At 40.9% G+C, this 20,691-nt stretch overlaps 1 protein-coding gene across 9 annotated transcripts in view; it reads left to right on the forward strand.

Moving 5' to 3' along the window:
- Positions 1-1,229: 1,229 nt before the first annotated feature.
- Positions 1,230-20,691, forward strand: part of TGFBR1 (transforming growth factor beta receptor 1) — a gene marked incomplete at both ends in the record, with an annotated part of 48,334 nt that continues 28,872 nt past the window's right edge. For all 9 annotated transcript variants that reach the window (XM_084237633.1, XM_084237635.1, XM_084237634.1 and 6 more), the window contains one exon: positions 1,230-1,314. In XM_084237633.1, the coding sequence (XP_084093759.1) occupies positions 1,230-1,314 (85 nt within the window). The remainder of the gene's footprint in view (positions 1,315-20,691) is intronic.

A 20,691-nucleotide genomic window follows, 5' to 3' on the forward strand; every position in this document is an offset into this window, starting at 1 on the left:
CAAATTACACAGAAAATAAAATTTTCTCCTTAAAAGGTTCCTTGGAAAAATGTTCTCTGTTCTATGTAACAGCCTCCTCTGCTCTGTTTGTGTCTGAAGAGAGGACTAGTCTGACAGGAAGAATTACAAATCTGGAGCTCATTTCGCGTCCCAGAGGGAAGGTGGGTGGAGCGTCTCACAGTAAATTAAGAATTCAGAATGAAAATGTAGCCGGGTTTATTTGGGTTTCTAGTGACACCTTAGAATTATTGTGCGGGCGTGTCAGAGGCAACTCTAAGTAATGACTGTTCCCCCTCCGCCCCGGGGGTGCTGCGTGTTAAGAAGGAGATCGTTTCTCTTCCTATCGGGATTGGGGGTGGGGGCCTTCCCTTTCCCTTCTGGATGGGGAAGGATAAGAAGGGAGGAAAATGGTTGGATCCCCTCTTCTAGGTCTGCCGAGCTCCCGAGGGAGGCGGGAGGCTATTCGGGGGTGTGTATGAGCTCCGGATCCGAAGTCTGAGGTTGTGATTTGAGGCCAGGATCTGGGGACTTTCTCGGCCTGCAATTTGGGGGGGGTGAGCTGGATTGGGTCGCAACCTGAAGGGCATGAAGAAGGATTGGGAGGGAGTTTGAAAGTTAGGCGTGCATCTGGGCAGGGAAAGTTGAAGCATGACAGATCCTGAGGATCTGCATGAAGGTGCTGGAGACTGGGGTGCAGGGCCGTAAACAGGGATCAGGATGGGGTTGTGAGGTTGCAAGATCTTAGGTGCCTGGAGGGGGCTAGAGAAAAAGAGCGTGGAGCAGCCCCAGCCTATTTCCGAAAGCCACTCACACCCAGACACACCCAACGGCTCCGCCCCCCAGCTCCAGGAACGGGCGCGGGCGCGACCCCACCCACCCCGTACCTCCTCCTAGCGGGTGGCTGAGGGCCGTTTGGCCTGGGGCAGGGGTCTGGGGCGCAGCCCTCAGGGAGCCTGGGGGCGTGGCCTGAGGCCTAGCGCCCCCAGCTCCTGATTGGCCGCCCGCGGGCGCGCGGGCGGGGCTCGGGGCTGGGTCCCACTCGGCCGTCTGCAGACGGCCGGGAGGCGGGGCCGGCGGGAGCCCGGCAGCCAATGGCCGCGCGGCCCCGGAGCAGTTACAAAGGGCCGGTGCGAGGCCGCGGCGCGGCAAGGGAGGTGGGGCGAGGCGAGGCTTGCTGAGGCGAGGCGGCGGCCGGGCCGGGCCGGGCCACAGGCGGTGGCGGCGGGACCATGGAGGCGGCGGCCGCTGCTCCACGACGCCGGCTGCTCCTCCTGGTGCTGGCGGCGGCGGCGACGCTGGCCCCGGGGGTGACGGGTGTGTAGCGGCGCGGCGGGGCGCGCGGGGGCCGCGGGGCGCGCGGGCCGGGCCCGGCCTCTGGCTCGCTCCTTCTCTTTCTCAAACATGGCGCGGGGCCGGGGGCGCAGGTGGCGGCGCCCGGGCCGGGGCCGGGCTTTCCTGGCCGGGCCGCGGCCGCGCGAGCCGCGGGCGGGGAGCCGAGACGGGGCGGGGGCGAGGCCCGGGGCGGGTGGAAGGGCTGGGGATCCCGCCCGCGCGCCGCCGCCGGCGCCCGGGGAGGTGGCTCCGGGCGGAACCGTCCGAGGTCCGCGGCTGCCCGGGGGCGCACGAGCGGGCGCGGGCCGGGAGCCGGGGGGTGTGAGGCTGGCGCGGGCTGGCGGGGCCGGGGGTGCCCTCCGCCTCCCGTCGGGGCGCTGTGTGGCGTGGCCCGGGGCCCCTCAGCCGGCGCGGGCTGCTGCGCGAGGCTCCGGGGCGGGGTTGGGGTGGGAGGCTTCCCGGGGGGGGGGCGGTGGCGGGGGTGAAGTGGGGTGCGTGGGGTGTGATATCTGAGTCTCCTGCACTTCCGAGCGGTGGGCTGGGGCGACGTGTGCTGGAGACCACCGTGGGTCAGCGGGGCTGCCCTTGCCTTCGGCGCCAGCCGGACCCCCCAAAAGAAGGGATGTTTCTCCAGCTGGGGAGCTTCGGAAGGGGAGCCGCGAAGCTTTGTGCGCGGCGAAGGACCCTCGAAGATGCACTGGATGTTTCTTCTTTCGTCCGGGGAGATGGCTGAAGTGAAGCCAGTAACCAGAAGGCTACAGATTGTTTCCGCTGTAGAAACTTGCGCGTTTGCTCAGTCTCCGGGGTTTGGAAGGTTTGAAGGGGCATGACTGTGAATTGATCCAACGCTTTTATTTCCTCGAAGGAACATCGCGAATGATGTTCCCGGTCTTGAGTGACAGGAACCCGTGGTCTGGTTTTCAAGGGAGAATGGTTGGTTCGGCGGTGGTTTCCAAAATATTAACCCGGGCTGGGGTGCGTGGTCGGTCATCCGCCACCGCTGTGGAAGGGGGAGTGAAAAACTGTTAGCATCCCAAGTAAAGCACCAAAAACGAAAATATAGGGCTGTAGTACTAGCATCTAAAATGCAGTGAAAGTACATTTCTGTTTCTGCAATTAAACATCAAATGTTCTTAAAATATAAAAAAGCTCATGGCTGAGAGTACCAAGTCGTTTTAATAGCTGCCATCGTTTAAGAGCTTATTATGATGTGCATGCATGAAATACACCAAAGGACATAATCTAATCCTCACAACTAAACCCTCAAGACTGTGGTGTTTGCCTCGTTTTTTAGATTAGAAAACTGAGGTGTGGGGTGGTTAAGTACTCAATTCTAAGAACTGGATTTAGGATTTCCTCACAGGGCTGTTTCTTAAACCTGTGTAACAATATATATTATGAATTGTCTGGCATAATCCATTTTTCCGCTATCAGTTTTCTGAGAAGCAATTTATTTTTGAATTTTATTATTTACTTTTAGATTTTTGCCCTTATGTTTGAAAACATGTTTCAAACATGTTTTTTTCAGATGTTTTAGGACATTCCTAGAGTCCTTTCTCACTAGTGCGATATTAAAGGAAACGAAGACATGATGTCTAAAGAGGGCGAGATAAATGTGTGGGCAAGTGGCCAAATCAATATAGTTATGCATCAAGCATAACATTTCCATGCCACTAATTACTCAAATAATATAGTCCTTTCTTTCCCACCTAGTCTAGCATATGCGGTGTTCCATGCATTCATATAACAATATTGGACTTAATTGACATACAGAACATTGCTCAGTCCATGCCCTGGAGGAGTTTACATACTGTGCTGGCGAGCTTACTCTACAAGCTAATTTAGATGCTGTTACTCTAAGTCTAGACTACCTCAACTGGGCTGCCTGCCCTCCTTGATTATGTTATTTCACTCTATCCTTTCATACATACTAAAGAAGCCCAAATGCTTTTTAAAATGTATAATTTGGCATCTTTTTTTTAATAGGCTTGTCATTGTTTTCTTATTGTCTGGATCTGTTTCTGTAATTCTCTGTCCTACTTCTGCTCTGTCCCACATAGATTTCACCTAAGGAAATTGGTTCTCTGTCCCTTTGTACAGTTTAGCACTGCTAGGTTAACATACATCTCCATGTGAGAATACTGTTTGCTTCCTTTCTACCATTTCATAACTTTTTTTGAAAACATGCCAAAAAAACCAACTCGTTTATATTAATGCCTTTTGATAGTCTCTGCACTTCTTTGCACACAGACATCAGTTTAGTCCTGCCTATTTATTATGCCTCAGATAGAGTTGCGTTACAGTGTTTCTCTAATCGAGGCTTTTGTATGGGCTACTGCCATGCTTATCTTCCTGACCCAACCAAGACTTTCCATTTGTATTTAGCTCTTCCGGCAACACTTGAAGCTTATGTGTAAGGCCATTGCTGACTGTCCAACTCTCTCATTTGTTACTACTGCAAATGCTCAATTCCAGAGATTTCTGTTTTCCCATTGATTCCTGACTTTTCAGCCTTTTCACTGCATATTTAATCTTGTCCCTTTTGAGGGTTGAGAGGATCCCAGTCCTGACTTCCTGTACGGGCTAGTTCTGAACTCTTTTAAGTTCTCTGGACTGTACAGCCCAGTTTGTGTTGTCTGTTTCTACTGTTTGTACTGATACTTAAACTGTGCTCTTGAATGTGATATAGGTACCTAGAGGGCAGAAAGTCATACTTTTCATTTTCTTTATGCTCTCAGAACCTAGAATATTCTATTCTACTTAAAGACTTTTGTTGAATGAATTCCATTTGACTATTTCTTTAGTATTTATACTGTTATTTATAGTACAGTTTATATAATATTGATAATTCTGCATATAGAATAAGGAGAGGTCATATGAAGTGGAGAAAGGAGTTGGTTATTAGATTTGGGTACTAGCCCCAATTTCATATCTTGTTATTCAGGAAATAGGACTGATACCTACTTTGCCTAAGTCATTAGATAGACTGAAGATTAAATGAGAAAGTTGCCTTGGAGTTTGACTTTGCTGTTTTCTATTAGTATTAGGTAGGACTGATACTGGTGTTCAAACAGCAGTTCCCACTGAGCCATGTGTGTTTTGATTGGTTAGACCTTTTTTTCTGATTGCTTGGTGCCATTGCACCGCCATTTGTTAACTATTTTCAGTATCACCCCTGCAAAGGCTAGTATAGTGGCTAGAATTCAGATGGATAGAGGGGATTTGATGAGTCTTAAGCCCTTTCTTTGTGAACTGTGTCCAGAACTGCCCTGGGGCCTCTAGGACAGAAACTAAAGATTTTATTGATTAACTGGTAAATTACACCTGAGAAGCTAGGTCCTTATTCTGTGCTTGGGGGTTTGAATGTATTAACCACTACTATTTTTCCCCAATCTAAAAAGCTCTATGTAACTGGAAACAACAGAAAGATAATCTAAATGGGGTGAGTTGAGGGAGAATAATGATATGGGATGCCCACCAGGAATAGCCAGGGTGAAGGCCGTTAAGTGCCTCAGTTTACATGTGATAAAACACAGATTAGGTTAATTTCTGAGTTAGACAGAACCGAGACAAGAACTTTGATTTTCCCAATTCCAGGCTGTGTGCTCTTTTTGGAAATTTAAATTGTGAAGGATGAGAAGGGGGTCGGAACAGGTTAATGGAGTGATTTTACCTAAGTGAAATTAATCTTGAATATGACAGAATTTATGAAGGCATTCTGAAGGTGGGAGGGAGGAGGAATGATTACAGATTATAAAGTTCTTAAGAGAAGGTTGGTATCTTTTTATATTGCTGATAAAAAGACCTGGTATAATGTTTATTGATTGAGTAGTTTGTAAGATGGTGACATTGTTTAGGTTTGAAATGTGTAATTGAAAGGACTTGCAGTACAGTGGTTAGTTTTAGAATTTTAGGTGATCTGTTTGTTGAAATTAAATGGGGGAGCTGCTTGATCAGAAAATCGAGAGGGAGATAAGTCTTGTTCCTGAGGGGAGAGCTGCTCATTGTTAAAAAAATTTTAGGCCTCAGTTGAAACAGTTATCTGAAACCCAATACAGTTCTGTAGTACCTTTGTATTATATCAGATGTGTTTGTGTTAAATGGAGGGAGTTTTGAAAATGTTATTATCCTATAGATGACCCTTTTGATGTGAAAACATGTCTCTTCAAACCACAGAGCCCCCTGCACACGTCAATAAACCTGTGCCTTTGACTTTACTTTCTTGGCGGTGGCTTACATAATGCAACATTCTCTGAACAGATGGACTGTGCTTTGATATCATGTGATTGGGTCATGTCTTTGCTTCCTGCTTCTGGAATTGAGGGCAGATGTTGGCATGTTGTTTAGGGATTTTCATGCTTTGTCCCATAGAACTGGCTCAAGAAAACTTTTGGCATCTTCTCAGAATTTGTGGTCTCTTGTGACCTGGTATAACCCCAATACTTAGCAATATCCCAATACTTAGGATAATATTTAATGTCTTTTTAACTGAATTTGCTCAAATCTAAGCAGTCTCCATAAACATTAAGATCGGCTGTTGCTCTGAATTAGAGCCAGTTTTAGTTGTACAGTTTTGGTCCAAATAATGCAGGTAGCTTTCTTATAAGTGCCTGACTTGTGGGTTTTTTTGCCTTAGACAGATACTTTCTTAAATAGTAGTGGAGTAAGTCTGATTAGTTTTATGGGTCCAATTTAAGATACTATCTGGCCTTTTAAAAAACTGCCCCTTCATTTTCTCAATCTGAATAAAATACATAAAATAAAAGAATGATTTCTAACTTTAAAAAATTATGACTTCCAGAGTATGTACAGAAGTTGATTTGACATTTCTTGACGTTTCAGTGATTCTTATCCCATTTTATCAGTCTGAAAGGCTTGTAGGAATGTACCAGGCTTTCTGCCTGGCTTATTCTTAGTTAATTCTCATAACCAACCTTGGATAATAGTTGTATAATGGCCCCCAAACTTTTAACTTATATACCAGTTAATTTCCAAAAGATACTTTTTTTTTTTTTAACTCTATTTGCTCCCAGAACCAGGTACTCAGTGCTTAAGTGATAACTGTAGGTTTTGATGTTACTGGTCTAACCTGGGATTCTTTATTATCCAAAGATGTTAGTATTATGTCTTTCATTTTTTAATCGTAAATACATTTATAAAAGAAAGACAATGCTTCAGATAGAACAGATGTAGACTAACTGTGGTCCAACCACTGAGGCTGAAATGATTCTGCATTGCTATTAACTCCATCTGCCTATGCAGCAAGGTTGACAGCATTTCGCTCAAATTGGAACTTAGTTTGTTTATGAAAGTTTGTAGAAGAGCTTCTGTGTTTGCATTTTACAGACCAGGAGACCAGGGTCTGATGTTAACCATGTAGCCTGTATTTGAGCACCCCAGACTGTGTACTTTTCCTTTTATGTTGTGCTTCTTTCAAATACAGTAAATATCTTGTTATGGTCACTTCATTAGGAAGGTTTTCTTTTTCTATTTAAACCTTGAGAATTGGCTTCAACGTAACTTAATTACACTTTAACTCTGCAATTGCACATCACTCAGATGGTTGCCGTCTTTCTGATGAGTCTAATGATAATTGATCACTATTTATATACACACACACACACATATATATATATATATGTGTGTGTGTGTGTGTGTGTGAGGTGTGAGGCTGGCGAGGGCTGGCAGGGCCGGGGGTGCCCTCCGCCTCCCATCGGGGCCCTCCCTCTTGGATTGTGGGTCTAGGGTTGGTCTCCTCATCACTCCATTTAGTGCCAGAGAAGTATATATTGAGAATTATTTGTGATCTTGTGTGTGTGTGTTCATAGCAAACTCCTCACTTCTCAAAGTTAACCTAAGCATAAATTTGAAGTGGAGAAAAGAAAAAGATTTATTACTCTTCATCATAAGTATGTTGGCTTTCCATCCCCATGCACATTTTTTTAGTATAATAAAACCATTCTTGAATCATTCTATTTCAATATTTTAACAAAGCTAATAAAAATGTTTTTGAATTGGCAAACAGCTTCAGCTTGTAGAGAGACTAGCTCATTTAATCTTAGCAAATATTTAGTAATGATCAGCACAGTGGGAAATATAGAGAAAGTAAAAGGCGAACTTGCTTTCCAGAACTCTGATGCTGGGTTACTGTGATGGATAAAGATTCAGTAATAGCAACTATGGAAACTACTTTCTAGTGGTGGTAGGGCTTGATCTTCCTGCCAGCAGAATGGCTTAAAGTGGGTGAGGGACAGAGGGCAAGCAGCCCTTGGCAGGGGAGGATGTTAAGTTTCAAGAAAGTTGAAAGAAGTAGAAGGAAGTTCATGATATAAAGGGTAGGTGGATCTTGAAAATCAGGTGGATGATTTTAATGTGGATGAAGAAAGTTTAACTGCACCACAAGGAACTGGAGGAGAGTAGCTGGCAAGGGAGATCTGAGAGATGGTATGATGGCTTTGGGGATGGGGAAGGAAGGGTAACTGTCACATTTCAAAGAAGTTGGAATTGTAGTAGGGCCTTTTGTGGCTGTTCCCTTGCCTGCTTGCTCTTTTCCCACATTCCCCATTAATTCTTGCCTCACCACTTCCACAGCTTTGTTCACATGGCACCTTTTTCTCAGTGAAACTTACCCTGACCACCCTTTTAAAAATAGCCAGAATCAGGCCTCCCCTGGTGGTGCAGCGGTTGAGCGCTGGGCTGCAAAGCTGCCTGCAGCCTCTGCAGCAATAGTTCAATCTCTGGTCGCCAGTGAGGGTCCCACATGGCACGCGGACCTCTCCTGCTGCGCCCGCTGCTCCCCTCAGCAGTGTACTTTGGTCCTTCTGCCTGTTCTGGTCCCCACTCTGGCTCTGGTGATTTCTCTCACCCTCCCGTACTCTGACTGTACCCAGTGCTTGTATAAATAAATAAACGAATAAATAAATAAATCTTTTAAAAAAAAAAAAAAAGCCAGAACCTTTCTCTGCTTTTTCATTTTTGTAATACTCAGTAACTTCTGAACTACAGTATTTACTTGCCTTATTTACTATTTTTTCCACTAGAATGTAAACTTTTTCAAAATTGATGTATTGTTTTGTTCACCAGTGTATTTCAAGTACCTAGAAAGTGCCTGGCACATCATAGGTATGGCTCCATCAGATAAAAGAATGATTCCAAGAATTTTACACCTTGGATAATGTCTTTAACTACTGGATAGTAAGGAATTTGGTGAGAAAAAGATTACGGGGAATTGATTCCTGTTTTGAGCATGTTGCGTATGAGATGAAGAGGATAGCCAAGGGACATTGTTCAGTAGTCACCAAAGGTAAAGAGTAGTACATGGTTGGAAATGGGAGAGAACCTTAGGCAACGAAATGATTATCAGCATTTGCTTCTACCTCATTCTCTTTTTCTTTTGGATTCTGGTGCCCTAAAAATCCTCTTTATGTGAAATGTTTGTTTTTACCCTGAATTCCTAGCTTGAATCTGGATCACTGTGATAGCCCTCCCTCTTGTATTGTGGGTCTAGGGTTGGTCTCCTCATCACTCCATTTAGTGCCAGAGAAGTATATATTGAGAATTATTTGTGATCTTGTGGTTGTACTGAAATTAGCCTTCAATCTGCTTTCTCTGCATCCCTGATGACCTGCTTGTTAAATGCTTTTCACGTTGTTTTTATGCCACGAACCAAAGGCTGGTGTAGTATTTCTAGGCCATTTTTATTTTTCTCTTAGTATTGATCTAACTTGTTCGTTTTTCTTCTAGTTTTGAAGGCATTCAAATCATGTGACTGAGTTGTCAAAAATTTAATAAAATCTTTATAATAGTAGATATGAAACCTCACATACTGTTCTCAAGTTAAATTTTAATCAGTCTTTTTCTCTTCAGTGGAGAATAATGCCTAACTTCAGTGATGGTTGTCAAGGTTTTGTGTACAGAAGAAGTTGTAAAGTACTTATACACAGCTGATACCAGTATCTCTTTAATAAATGAGAATTATTACAGTGATGATTGTGAAGGTTTTGTGTACAGAAGAAGTTGTAAAGTACTTATACACAGCTGATATCAGTATCTCTTCAATAAATGAGAATTGTATATTTGAATAGATGAATGTATTTTAGAAGAGGTACGGCCTGTTTACGTAATGAAGAACTGTGAATCGGTGGACTGAGATGCAGATTTAATTCACTATAGAGGAGAGGGACTTTCCATGTTTGAGAGCTGTCTGAAAGTGTTACATTATAGGGTATTATGTTCCTTGTCACTGGAAAAATCCAGGTAGGGCTGTTGACCTGTCTTGAGAATTTGTAAAAGGAATTTCTTGCGCTAGGTAGGAGGTTGGAATTATCTCCAACCTCTGTTTCTAGTCTAGAATTCTACCTTTTATGAATAGACCAGGCTTCCTTGCTCATTGTTTTTAGCCAGCATGCAGCTTCTCAACCCCTAGCCTTCGTGACTGGGAGATGAGCACTATTTTGTAACGTTGTTTGTGTGGGAAAAATGTATTCATTGGTTAACTTATACTCTGGCTGTTTTCCAGAAAAGGATCTGAGAAGCTTAAAATAAAAACATATGCAGTAATACCAAAACCAGTGATCAGAAAGATAAGCACCAGTCAGCACAAGGAGAAAAGAGAACAATTATTCACAACTTTTAGTCATGGATTGTAAAGCATTAACAATTGAGCATAGTATTTAACTTTGCATTTTCTAGCAGTGAGGGCTTTTAAGGGAACTCATTAATTTGCATAGATCTCCTGTCTGTAACTGAATTCATGAGGAAGCTATCATCTTCTTTAGTAAAATGGAGCCCCAAACACAATGTTTGCAATGTAGGGATAATCTCCAAGCAGTAAGGCATTCCTAGACCTGGCTGCCCTGCTTCTTGTTCTCAGGCTTCCTCTCTAACGTGTATTGAAGGTTCAATTTAGTATCACTGCTCCTGTTTTTCTTCTCCACTCACAGGCTCTGATCCAAGTATAGACACACTGGTGTTACCCTAGTGCCAATGGAACACCCATTGTAAAGCTAGAACATTTAAATTAAGCCTTGCTAAAAGCGAGAGGATAATGAATAGAGAGCAACATGAAACTATTCAGTCTGTCTTACAGAGACATTTCCCTGCTGTCCTTATCTTTTGGCCGGTCTCCATTTGGCAGACGTCAGCTGAGCACTACCACAGAAGTAAAACAGCCATTTACTTTTCTTCATGCAGGTCCCACATAGCAAGGCCTGACAGTGTCTTTGCTTGGGTTTCTGTTTGAAGAGCTGCCTCCTTTCTGGGTGATGGATGTTGAGAATTTTGACTTTAGTAGAGACTACACTTACCCAGAGGGTGTGACTATCTATGTAGGTCACATAATAACTCCAAAATTCATGCAAACTCATAAATTCATATATTAGAATTCCTATACTACCATGCTAGACATTCTTTGAGTAGAGACATACTGATTTCATTGGGAAAAGACAAGTTTCTCCCTGTCTTTCTCTTCAGGTTTCTCCTGACCAGACTCTGTTACAGAGTCTTTGTATAAGGGCCATTAAGAAATCAAGTGAAGAATTTGGGCTTACCATCCTCCATGGCTAGAGTAGATTTCCTTTCTTACTGTGCAGTTGCTGAGTTGTTTTAGGCTGTTCTGGTGTTTTCTTGTTCTAACCAACAGGGCTGAACCGCCTTATTTTTTTGTTCACTTGCTTCAGGATAGCCATTCCATCTAGATTTCCTAGGTGTAAACCTCATTGGTTACATAATATTGTGTATTTATAGTCCTAGGACACCTTGTGCAGGCATCCTGTTACATTTCTACAATATAAGATCTTTAAATATGCATTGAAATACAAATAGCTCCCATGGAAAAAGGCAAAAACAAATGGCATTTTCTACTAAAAGTGTGATACACATATTTTGGAGGACTGAACATGGAAGAGATAAACCCAAAGAGGCATATAGAGATAGAAAAGCAGTAACTGGGCTCTCACTTATGCACACACAGACACTTTACCGCAATATATCTTTTTTTTTTTTTTTTTTTTTTGCTTGATGTATTCACTCCCAAATGAAACCATAATGTGCTCTAATTGAGTCTCTTTGTTTAGCACATGGCTGTTGATTTGAGTACTTTCTCCAATTGAAAACTGACATTTTAATTTTGTTATTCAGTGTGCAACAGATTTAAATAAAAACACTAAGATTGTGTATTGTAGATTTCCTTCAACAGTAATTACATGTAATTATTTGACCAAAATAAACAAGTTAAAGTAGCTTTAGCTATTTTATTTCATTTCACATTTGTAAAAAAAAATTACCAACCATGGGCCAGAGTTTGCTTATGTTTCTCAATGAGGAAAGATAATTTCTAATTGCTAACTCCAACTGGTTAGACCAAAGCACTGTAAAATTGATGCTAGTAAATTGTCCTAGAAAGGCAGAGAGGAAGTGCAATTGGAAACAGGTTAAGGTGGCTTTGTGCTACTAAAAACAGTTGATGGTTTTTATGACTGTGTTATGTCAAAAAATTTTAGGGACCTGTGCAAAAGTAAGTGATAATGTGCGTGTAAAAATTGTAACAAATTTCCTGTCACAAAGCACAAAGTTGATGATTATTATTAAAATTGTGTTTAATAGGATCAGAATTTTTAGGCTAGAAAGAAACATACCTAAGGAAACCATGGTTATCCTTTTGTCTAAATTTATTTCCCAGGTAAGAAAACTGACTTAGAAGTTACGTGGTATTTCAGGATAGTTAGGATAATAGTTATAGCTAGTGACAGAACAAGAATCTGACTTCCTGCTGACATAGAACTTCATTTAGCATCCTTTTCTGACTCAAACCTATTAGGGAGAATGATTTTTTTTTTTTAAGATTTATTTATGCATACAAGAGCTGGGGTACAGGCCAGAGATGTGGGGGGTGAGAGGATTCACCAGAGACGGAGTGGGGAACAGAACAGGCTGACTGACTGAAATACACTACTGAGGGGAGCTTCGGGTGAGTCAGGAGAGATCTGTGCCATGTGGGTTGCTCCCTGGCCAGTTGGGGTAGACAGCCTCATAGGTTGCTTCTTAACCCCTTGCGCCACCAGGGAGTCCCTGAGAATGATTGTTTTTAATTGCCTAAATTTGTGGATGAGCTTTTCCATACTATCAAATCAGAGCCTTAAGAGATGGGTACATGGATGGATAAATTATGATAAAATCTATGAAGAAAAATAGCAAGAACGCAAATTTTAGGAAGCAGGTATAGAAGTTTCCAGTTTTGTCATTTTTCTGCATGTTTGAAAATGCTAATAATAAAATATTGGAGGGGGGAATTGAAAAAAAATCTATGGTATCTCTATCTCAAATGTGTTTCTTTTACTATATCTCTGAACATAGAAAACCTGAAGTACTTGCTACAGTCATGGGAAATAACCCAGGGTTCAGTGCCTTCTGGGGTGCACATGCTAGTTCTTGATATTCTCCAGGAACTGGGAACCATAGTTCCGCCTTTAAAAAAATTATAATTGATAGTTGGTGCTTTGGACATTTGAAATTCTCCCACTGCCACCAAACAAACCAATTAACACAATTAGTGCATAGATCACTTTCCTATGACAAAATGTGTTTTTTTTCCTTTCCTTTGTTTTTTCCCTTCCCATAGTACTTTGTTTTGTTTTGTTTTTTTAAAAGATTTATTTATTTATACAAGCACTGGGTACAGTCAGAAGCGCGGGAGGGTGAGAGAATTCACCAGAGCCAGAGCGGGGAGCAAAACAGGCAGACTGACGAAGTACACTGCTGAGGGGAGCAGCGGGCTCGGCAGGAGAAGTCTGCGTGCCATGTAGGACCCTTGCTGGCGACTGGGGATGGAACCGGCACTGCAGAGGCTGTGGGCAGCTTTGCAGCCCAGTGCTCAACCGCTGCGCCACTGGGGAGGCCCCCATAGTACTTTTTACATTTGTTCTTTTTCTTATTTTTAGTGTCTTTAGAAGTTCCAGTCATTCTGATCTCACATAGTCCTTGTCCCCATAATTGTTTCTGTTCCTTTATCTTTTAAACAACAACAGAGCCACATAAATATTCTTGGAGCTAGGGCCTTTCAGCCCTTTCTCCTCTATCATCTAAGTTTTATCAGTTCCAGCCTACTCTTTCCTTTGATGGGAGTAAGGGAAGGAGGGAGGAATTTTAATAAATTGGGTTTAAGGAATTGGGCAGGAATCTTTGGAGATACTTTCTGAGGATCAACAGGCTCAGAACTAGCTGTGCATTGCAAACAGATGGTGTGCCCTAAGGAAATAGTAACTCTTTAAGCTATTGGGTGCTTGCATCTAATTTAGCTTAGAGATCCTGGAGCTGAGGGGAAAGTCTCATGGAGCAAGTGAAACATTCTAAACCACAGCAAGGGCATAATAATTGACATGTGTATAGATGGCATCCTGTGTTGTATCTGCATAATTCTGTGCTTTATCTTCAATTCCCCAAATGTCTGGCAGACCTTTATCTTTTAAAAACCAATCCTGAGCCTCCCAGGTGGTGCAAGACGTTAAGTCTCAGCACTATGAAGCAGTCGCAACCACTGCAGCATGAATTCCATCCTAGCTAACCCACATAGCACAGCAGACCTCTCCTGTCTCTCAAGCTGCTCCCCTTAGCAGTGTATTTTCAGTGGATCTGCCTGTTCTGCTCCCTACTCTGTCTCTGGTGAATCCTCTTACCCTCCCACACGTGTGCTCTGACCTACACCCCGGCTCTTGCATGCATAAACAAATCTTTAAAAGCATAAAAATAAAAACCAATCCTCCAGTAGAGTTCATCTTCAACCAAAATGCTACCTAGCATCAGTGCTACTTGCAATTTTAGACCCACATTCCTAATACTAAGTCTCTGGACATCTCCATTTTGAGACTTGAAAACTTTATTAGGTTGGTTACAGCTTCCATTTTATAGATACATAGTTTTATTTTAAAGGTAAGTATTCCTCTTAAAGGAGTTCTGATGGTTTGGTGTGTGCCTCCTTGTGCTCCAAGGAAGGCCTTGGATTCAGTGGTTAGAAACATAGGTTAGAAACATACAGTATCATAACAGCCTGTTTTGGTTAGGCATTTCTGCCCTTGCTTTGATTCATCTTTATTCCTCTGGGAGACTGCAACCAGAATTGAACTGCTTGCTTTGACATTTTGTTTGACAAGGAAGATGAACATTTCAGACTAGGGAAGGCAAGAAGATTAAAGCTTGTTTACCTATATGCGTGGTTCACCAAGACTGAAATTTCTAGTGGTTAGATAGATAAATGCTAGATGCATCCCTCTTTTGGCGTAATTCAGAATTTTTTTTCTTTGTTCTGCAAAGGGGTGAGAATGACAAAGTGAAACCAAGAGACTCAATTAAGAGTAGAAAGTGTGGGCCTCCCTGGTGGCGCTAGGGGTTAATATGCAGCACTGTGAAGCTGTCCGCAGCCACTGCAGCACGAGTTCGATCCCCGGCCAGGGAGCTACCCACATGGCGCAGCAGACCTCTCCTGACTTGCCTACTGCTCCCCTCAGCTGTGTATTTCAGTAGATCTGCCTGTTATGTCTCCCACTCTGTCTCTGGTGAATCCTCTCACACACACACCCCCCATACACACTTCTAGCCTGTACCCAAGTTCTTGTGTGCATAAATAAATCTTTTTTAAATACATCTTTTTAAAAAAAAAAAAAGAGTAGAAAGTGTGACTGCTTTGATGGAGCAGAAGATAGGAAGGTGTGAGTGTTGGGGTACTGCTACTCCCTTCCCTCCTATTTTGCAGGAGCCTTGTAGAACTATTTGGCACCTTAAACTCTATACATAAGTTATAAAATGAAATTAAGTTAAAATTAATGGAAAATATATGGCAATTATAAATCAATAAATATTAGTAAATATGAAGAGTTGATATATCCTTATTATACAGAACAACTCTTTAGATTAACACACAGAAGTCTGGTCAAGCCTTTTTTTTTTTTTTTTTTTTTAAGGGAACAATTAAAATGAAAGTTTGAAAATACTAGGTTAGAAAAAGACAAGAATGACAAAATCAAAAAGGTAGATAAATATTAATACATGACAAAATTCAAGCTACAAAAGCATTAAAGGGAAACCAGGAGAACCATCTTTCAAGACATGTCATGAATCTTTATGTAACTAATAAAGTAGCATTAAAATTTATAAGGGCAGAACTGTTAAATATATATGAAGAAATGGATACATTTACTATTTGTAGATTAAGAAGGCAAGATTCAAGTAGCATGATAATAAAGATTTAATATACCCATTTTGTGATCATAAATAGCATTCTTTTGATAGCTTCTGGATTTTGTTAGGAAATTGATATAGAGGTCTGCAAATCAAATACCCAAATTAAAAAGTAGCAATATCAACAACAAAAAGCAAAATAAGTACCTATTTGGAAATATAAGATTAATCTAAATAATCTATGGATTAAAGAAGTTACAATTGTGATTACAAATCATGTAGAAGTGAACAAGAGCCCCACATGTTCATGATACTGCTAAAGCAGTATCCAAAGGAAAATTTAAAAGCAAGAGGTGAAAAGCAAACTACACAAGAAATGTCTAAGTACATACATGGGCCTCCCCGGTGGCGCAGCAGTTGAGTGCTGGGTTGCGAAGCCGCCCGCGGCCTCTGCGGCGCCGGGTTGATCCCCGGCTGCTCTCCGGCCACTGGAGGAGGGTCCCACATGGCGCGCAGACCTCTCCTGCCGCCCGCTGCTCCCCTCAGCAGTGTACTTCGGTCCTTCTGCCTGCTCTGCTCCCCGCTCTGGCTCTGGTGAATTCTCTCACCCTCCCGCGCTTCTGACTGTACCCAGTGCTTGTATGAATGAATGAATGAATGAATCTTAAAAAAAAAGTCTTAAGTACGTACAAAGAAAATAAGGATGTAGAAAAAAATTAAGAAAAATAAATTTGACCCATAAAACCCAAAATTGATTCACTGTAAACACATTATTAAAATAGAAGAATATTTGGTAAATCTGAAAAAAGACATGAATAAAAAGTGACAAGGGAAAATAGTGCCTTTTTGATGAACTTTAATGGAGTCAACTTTCAGGGTTTTTTTTCTTTAGTGTTTTTTGAACCCCATTTGATTAATCTTTACAGACCCAGTATCTTGGAAAATTTTCCCTGTGTTTTCATCTTTAATGTTGAGATGTACAGTCTGCCTGGAGCTCTTTATTGGACAGTGGTATGAATTTCCCCCCCATTTTCAAATGTGTATGTCCAGTTGATTTAACACTATTTGTTGGGGATTTTTGTGCCTTTTCCACATTCACTGCATTGTCACCATTATCATAAATCAAGTAGCTGTATAATGTGTCTGTTTCTAGAATACATCTCATTGACTTTTGTCTTTTTGTCAGTACCACAGTCTTTATTATCATGGGTCTTGATAAGTAGTAGTGTAGGTCTTCCAAAAGCAATATTTTTTAAGATTGCTTTGGCTGTTTGGGGATTTTTTTTCTACATTAATTTTAGAATCAGCCTGTCATTTTCCACACATATACACACAACTTCCCCATACCCCCCAGCCCAAGATTTTGTTGACGCTCCAGATCACATTGCAGAATATTGATGTTTTTATAATACCGAATCTTCCAGTGAGAAGGCTGACATGTTCCTCTGCTTATAAATAAATACATGTCTTTCATAATTTCTATCAAATTAGTAATGCCTTGAAGAGGTGATATGACACATGTTGTTTATTAGTTATATTCCTGGCTTTTTGGTTATTTTTATGCTTCTGTAAATGGTATATATTTGAATCTTTGTTTCCTTTTTGCTGTTGACTTAAGAAAACATTTATTTTATAGTGACTTGTTTTATCATAAATTGCGGTTGAATTTTATCATTTTTTAGTTTTGTTTACATCAAGATGATTTTGTGATCTATGCATTTTCCTAAACTGTATACAACTTAGACCCAAATCTGTGTATAATATCTTTATGCATGAACTCCCTGGAATACCCTTTCTTCTTTCTTGAGCCTTACCTCTGTGAGAAGTCTCCCTTTTCTGTGATCTCTCTACACTTTGTATTGCCCTTTATCAGTGACATGTTTGTTCTCTACATTATATTGTGAATCCTCGAGGGGAGGAATTTGTAATATGTCCTAAAGATGTTTTCTTTCTTCCTACACGGCTTACATATACTGTTCTTTTCTGATAAAAGGTGTTCAGGCTTTACCTTACTCTCTGCTTCTGAAATTATTAACTGCACAGCACTGTCTTCTCATATCTTCAACTACGTTCCTTTCTTTTTCTTGTCTCTGTCTCTATCTCGCTCTCCCTCCCTGGCTTTCTCCCTTCTTTCCTCCCTTCCTTAGTACAAATGTATTGATTATATCAATAACACTGTTCTGCCCTATGGATTTTCACTTAATAGATATTAGGGATTATTTTAATAATTTAGGGATTATTTTAATAATACATAAAGAACAATTTAAAAAATGACTACATTGTCTTCCATTTTATAGCGGTGCCATCATTTTACTTTACCAGCTCTATTGATCGATGTATAGAAAAGGTTAGAAATAGCTAATACAAATAAACAGGAAATTAATAACTTTATATGTTAGTCACTTTACATGTGCAAGTGTTTTACAGGCTGCATTCTTTCTGAGTCAGAAGCTATGTTCACTTGTAATTTTGAAGTGTGGGTTTACCCTCTATATAGAGAGAGGTAATTCTGGATGATGGGTTTTTTTGTGTCAGGTGAACTTGAGGGAATTACCCTAAGTGGGACTCTTGCACAGTTTAAAGGAGAGCACAAGGAGGTGGGGAATTAGATTTCAAAAGTGAAAGTAGTAAATGGTAAGAGAAAATTTGCTTGCTTGGCCATTTTATTGACAGCCCTGGTGGTAGCAACGACTTCTGTGCTAAAGAGACATTTATTATATGTTATTCAAGAAGCACACTGAATCTCTACTGTGTGCCAGGATCTACAAAAGTATAAAGCACTAACTCAGTCCCTGACCTGAAGAAGTTCAGTTTAATGATGGAAATAGATAAACAGTTATGAAAGGAGGTGCACTGCCGTAATTGTACTCTTGAAGATGTTAACTTGCACTAGTTATAAAATGAAACCATGGATGTTTAATGTTAAATGTGTAACCTGCAAAATCTTAACTGTTTAAGAATTTTAGAGTTTTAGATCAACCTTTTGTTTAGTGCAGGATATTTCTTATGTCGTGAACTCTTTGGGTCATTAAGCTTCTGCTTAAATATCTCTAATGAGAGAAAAGTCATCATCTTTTGAGGCAGCCAGTTCCATTATAGGGCAGAGCTATAGTTAGGAAATGAATTTTTATAAAACAAAATTTACCACATCCTGACCTCATGATTTGATTTTGTTTTGGAGTAAGATAAATGAACTCAGTTGCTACATCTATAAAAAGAGGTGGTTGTCTCCACTGCTAAGGTAGCTTTCAGTTCAAACTTTGTTGAATTAGTTGATTTTCTGACACATATTTAAGTGGCAGATTGATATGCAAGTAACACTTAGGATTAGTTATTATGTTGCGTATTTGTGGAATTTTGTGAGAGTTTCCCCCTGTCTGCCTCCCTCATCACCATGGCTACAGATAACAGTAAATGCTGTTCACTCCTTTTAAATCTGTTGTTAAACAGATTCCCCAAATCTGCTAAGCAAATTTTTATTGAGTACTTGTGCAGTTTATTTTATTTTGAAGCTAAATGAAGGCCTTTGTGTTAATTGTTCCTATTAAATCTCATCATGACATTTAGGCAGACTTCTTAGTGTGTTTTTTCTTTGATTGTTAATTCCTTAGCATTTAAGAAACTAGGAAACAGAGATATAGTGGAAAAACAAGTGATTGGGAATCTCGGAATGCCCCATTCTTTCAGGATGAGATGTTTGTTGAATTGTAAATAATGCTTCTTAAGTGTTTTCAAGGTGGCAGATTCATGAGAAATTTATCTGGAGAAATGTCTGGATAAATCAAGTTCTTTCTGAAGCCATAAATTTGAGAGAGATGTTATCTAGACCGGGAAGGCTTTACTTTCACATTGTATAATGCTCATATTTTGACATTGTTACTGCAGGACAACCCCAGAAGAAGTAAAGGCATACAAGAGGCATAAAGTTTATAGACACTGTTATTTTAGACCTGGAAACTCAGGTTTCTGGTACTAATTTTTACTTAATTAACGAGGATCATAGAAATGCCTGTTCCACATACTCTGCACAGCCCTCCGTTTCTGTAACCAGATATACTGGCTACCAACCATTGGTAGCCCTGCTGTTAGTTAAAAGTGCTTCGATGCATGACAGATACGCTAAAATGAGGCAATGTGAAAATTTCCTTTGTAGTTGGGATTGAGAGCCGGAATTTCAATTTGGGATTTATCACTCTGCTGCTCTAATTCAATGAAGATGATAACCCCATGGGTCCTACTGCCTCTTTTTACTGTTGTCACTTCTTTTGACAGCTAGACATTTTATTCCTAACAGTCCTTCACATCACACCAACATCTTCAAACTTTGAAAATTCTGTGGTATATTTTTGCAGTATTTGGAAATTTCTATTGCTAGTAATTGTATTACTTGGCATGACACTTAAGAGTTTTTTCTGAACACAGTAGCTCTTCATTGCAATGCTGCTGATGGTGAAATCTGTGAAGACATTTTAATAGAGATCATGCTTAAGTTAAATTTTAGTTGAGGGTAGCTACCAGTGCAGATAATTAAAGTGATGATTAAATGAATAATACCTTCCACGCATAGCCAAGCTTGTACATGCACAGCTTGCAACAATTATGTCTTGTCTCACCTTTCTGTCTGGTAACTGGATTTTTCTTTGACCTTGCTTGTGAATGCATTTGTCAGAAATGTTCAAGTTCAGGAAAATGTGCACATCAGAATTGAGGAAGCTGTGGTTACTGGTAGAGATGGGGGCATAGAAACAAAAGGTAGCCAAGGTAGGAGAAAGGTATTAGATGGGGAGCTCAGTTCTTATCTTTTCTATCAGACAGAAAAGGCAGACTCTAGGGATCCAAACGAGAAGCTTTAGTAATGAACCAACAGGGAGTTTTGAAAGGTTCAAGTTACTTAACTATGGATACCAAATACAAAAAAGAGCCACATATATTTATTCATATTCATGAGGATAATATAGTGGGAATTCATTCATCTGAAACCTGGGTAGAATATTGGTATAAAGCATTTTGGTACTCTTTAATTTTAGTTTCTTCCTTAATAAAATGCTGAAGACAATAAGAAGAAAGTGATCTTCAAAGTGTCATGTTCTGTCAGTCTAGCATTTTTACACTGGAATTTTAAGACTGTTAGGACTACTTTTGGGAAGAGGTCAGTGTCTCTTTGATGACCTGCAAATAAAAACTGTGTTG

This window comes from Talpa europaea, assembly GCF_964194135.1.
Source record: "Talpa europaea genome assembly, chromosome: 7".
NCBI lineage: Eukaryota > Metazoa > Chordata > Mammalia > Eulipotyphla > Talpidae > Talpa > Talpa europaea.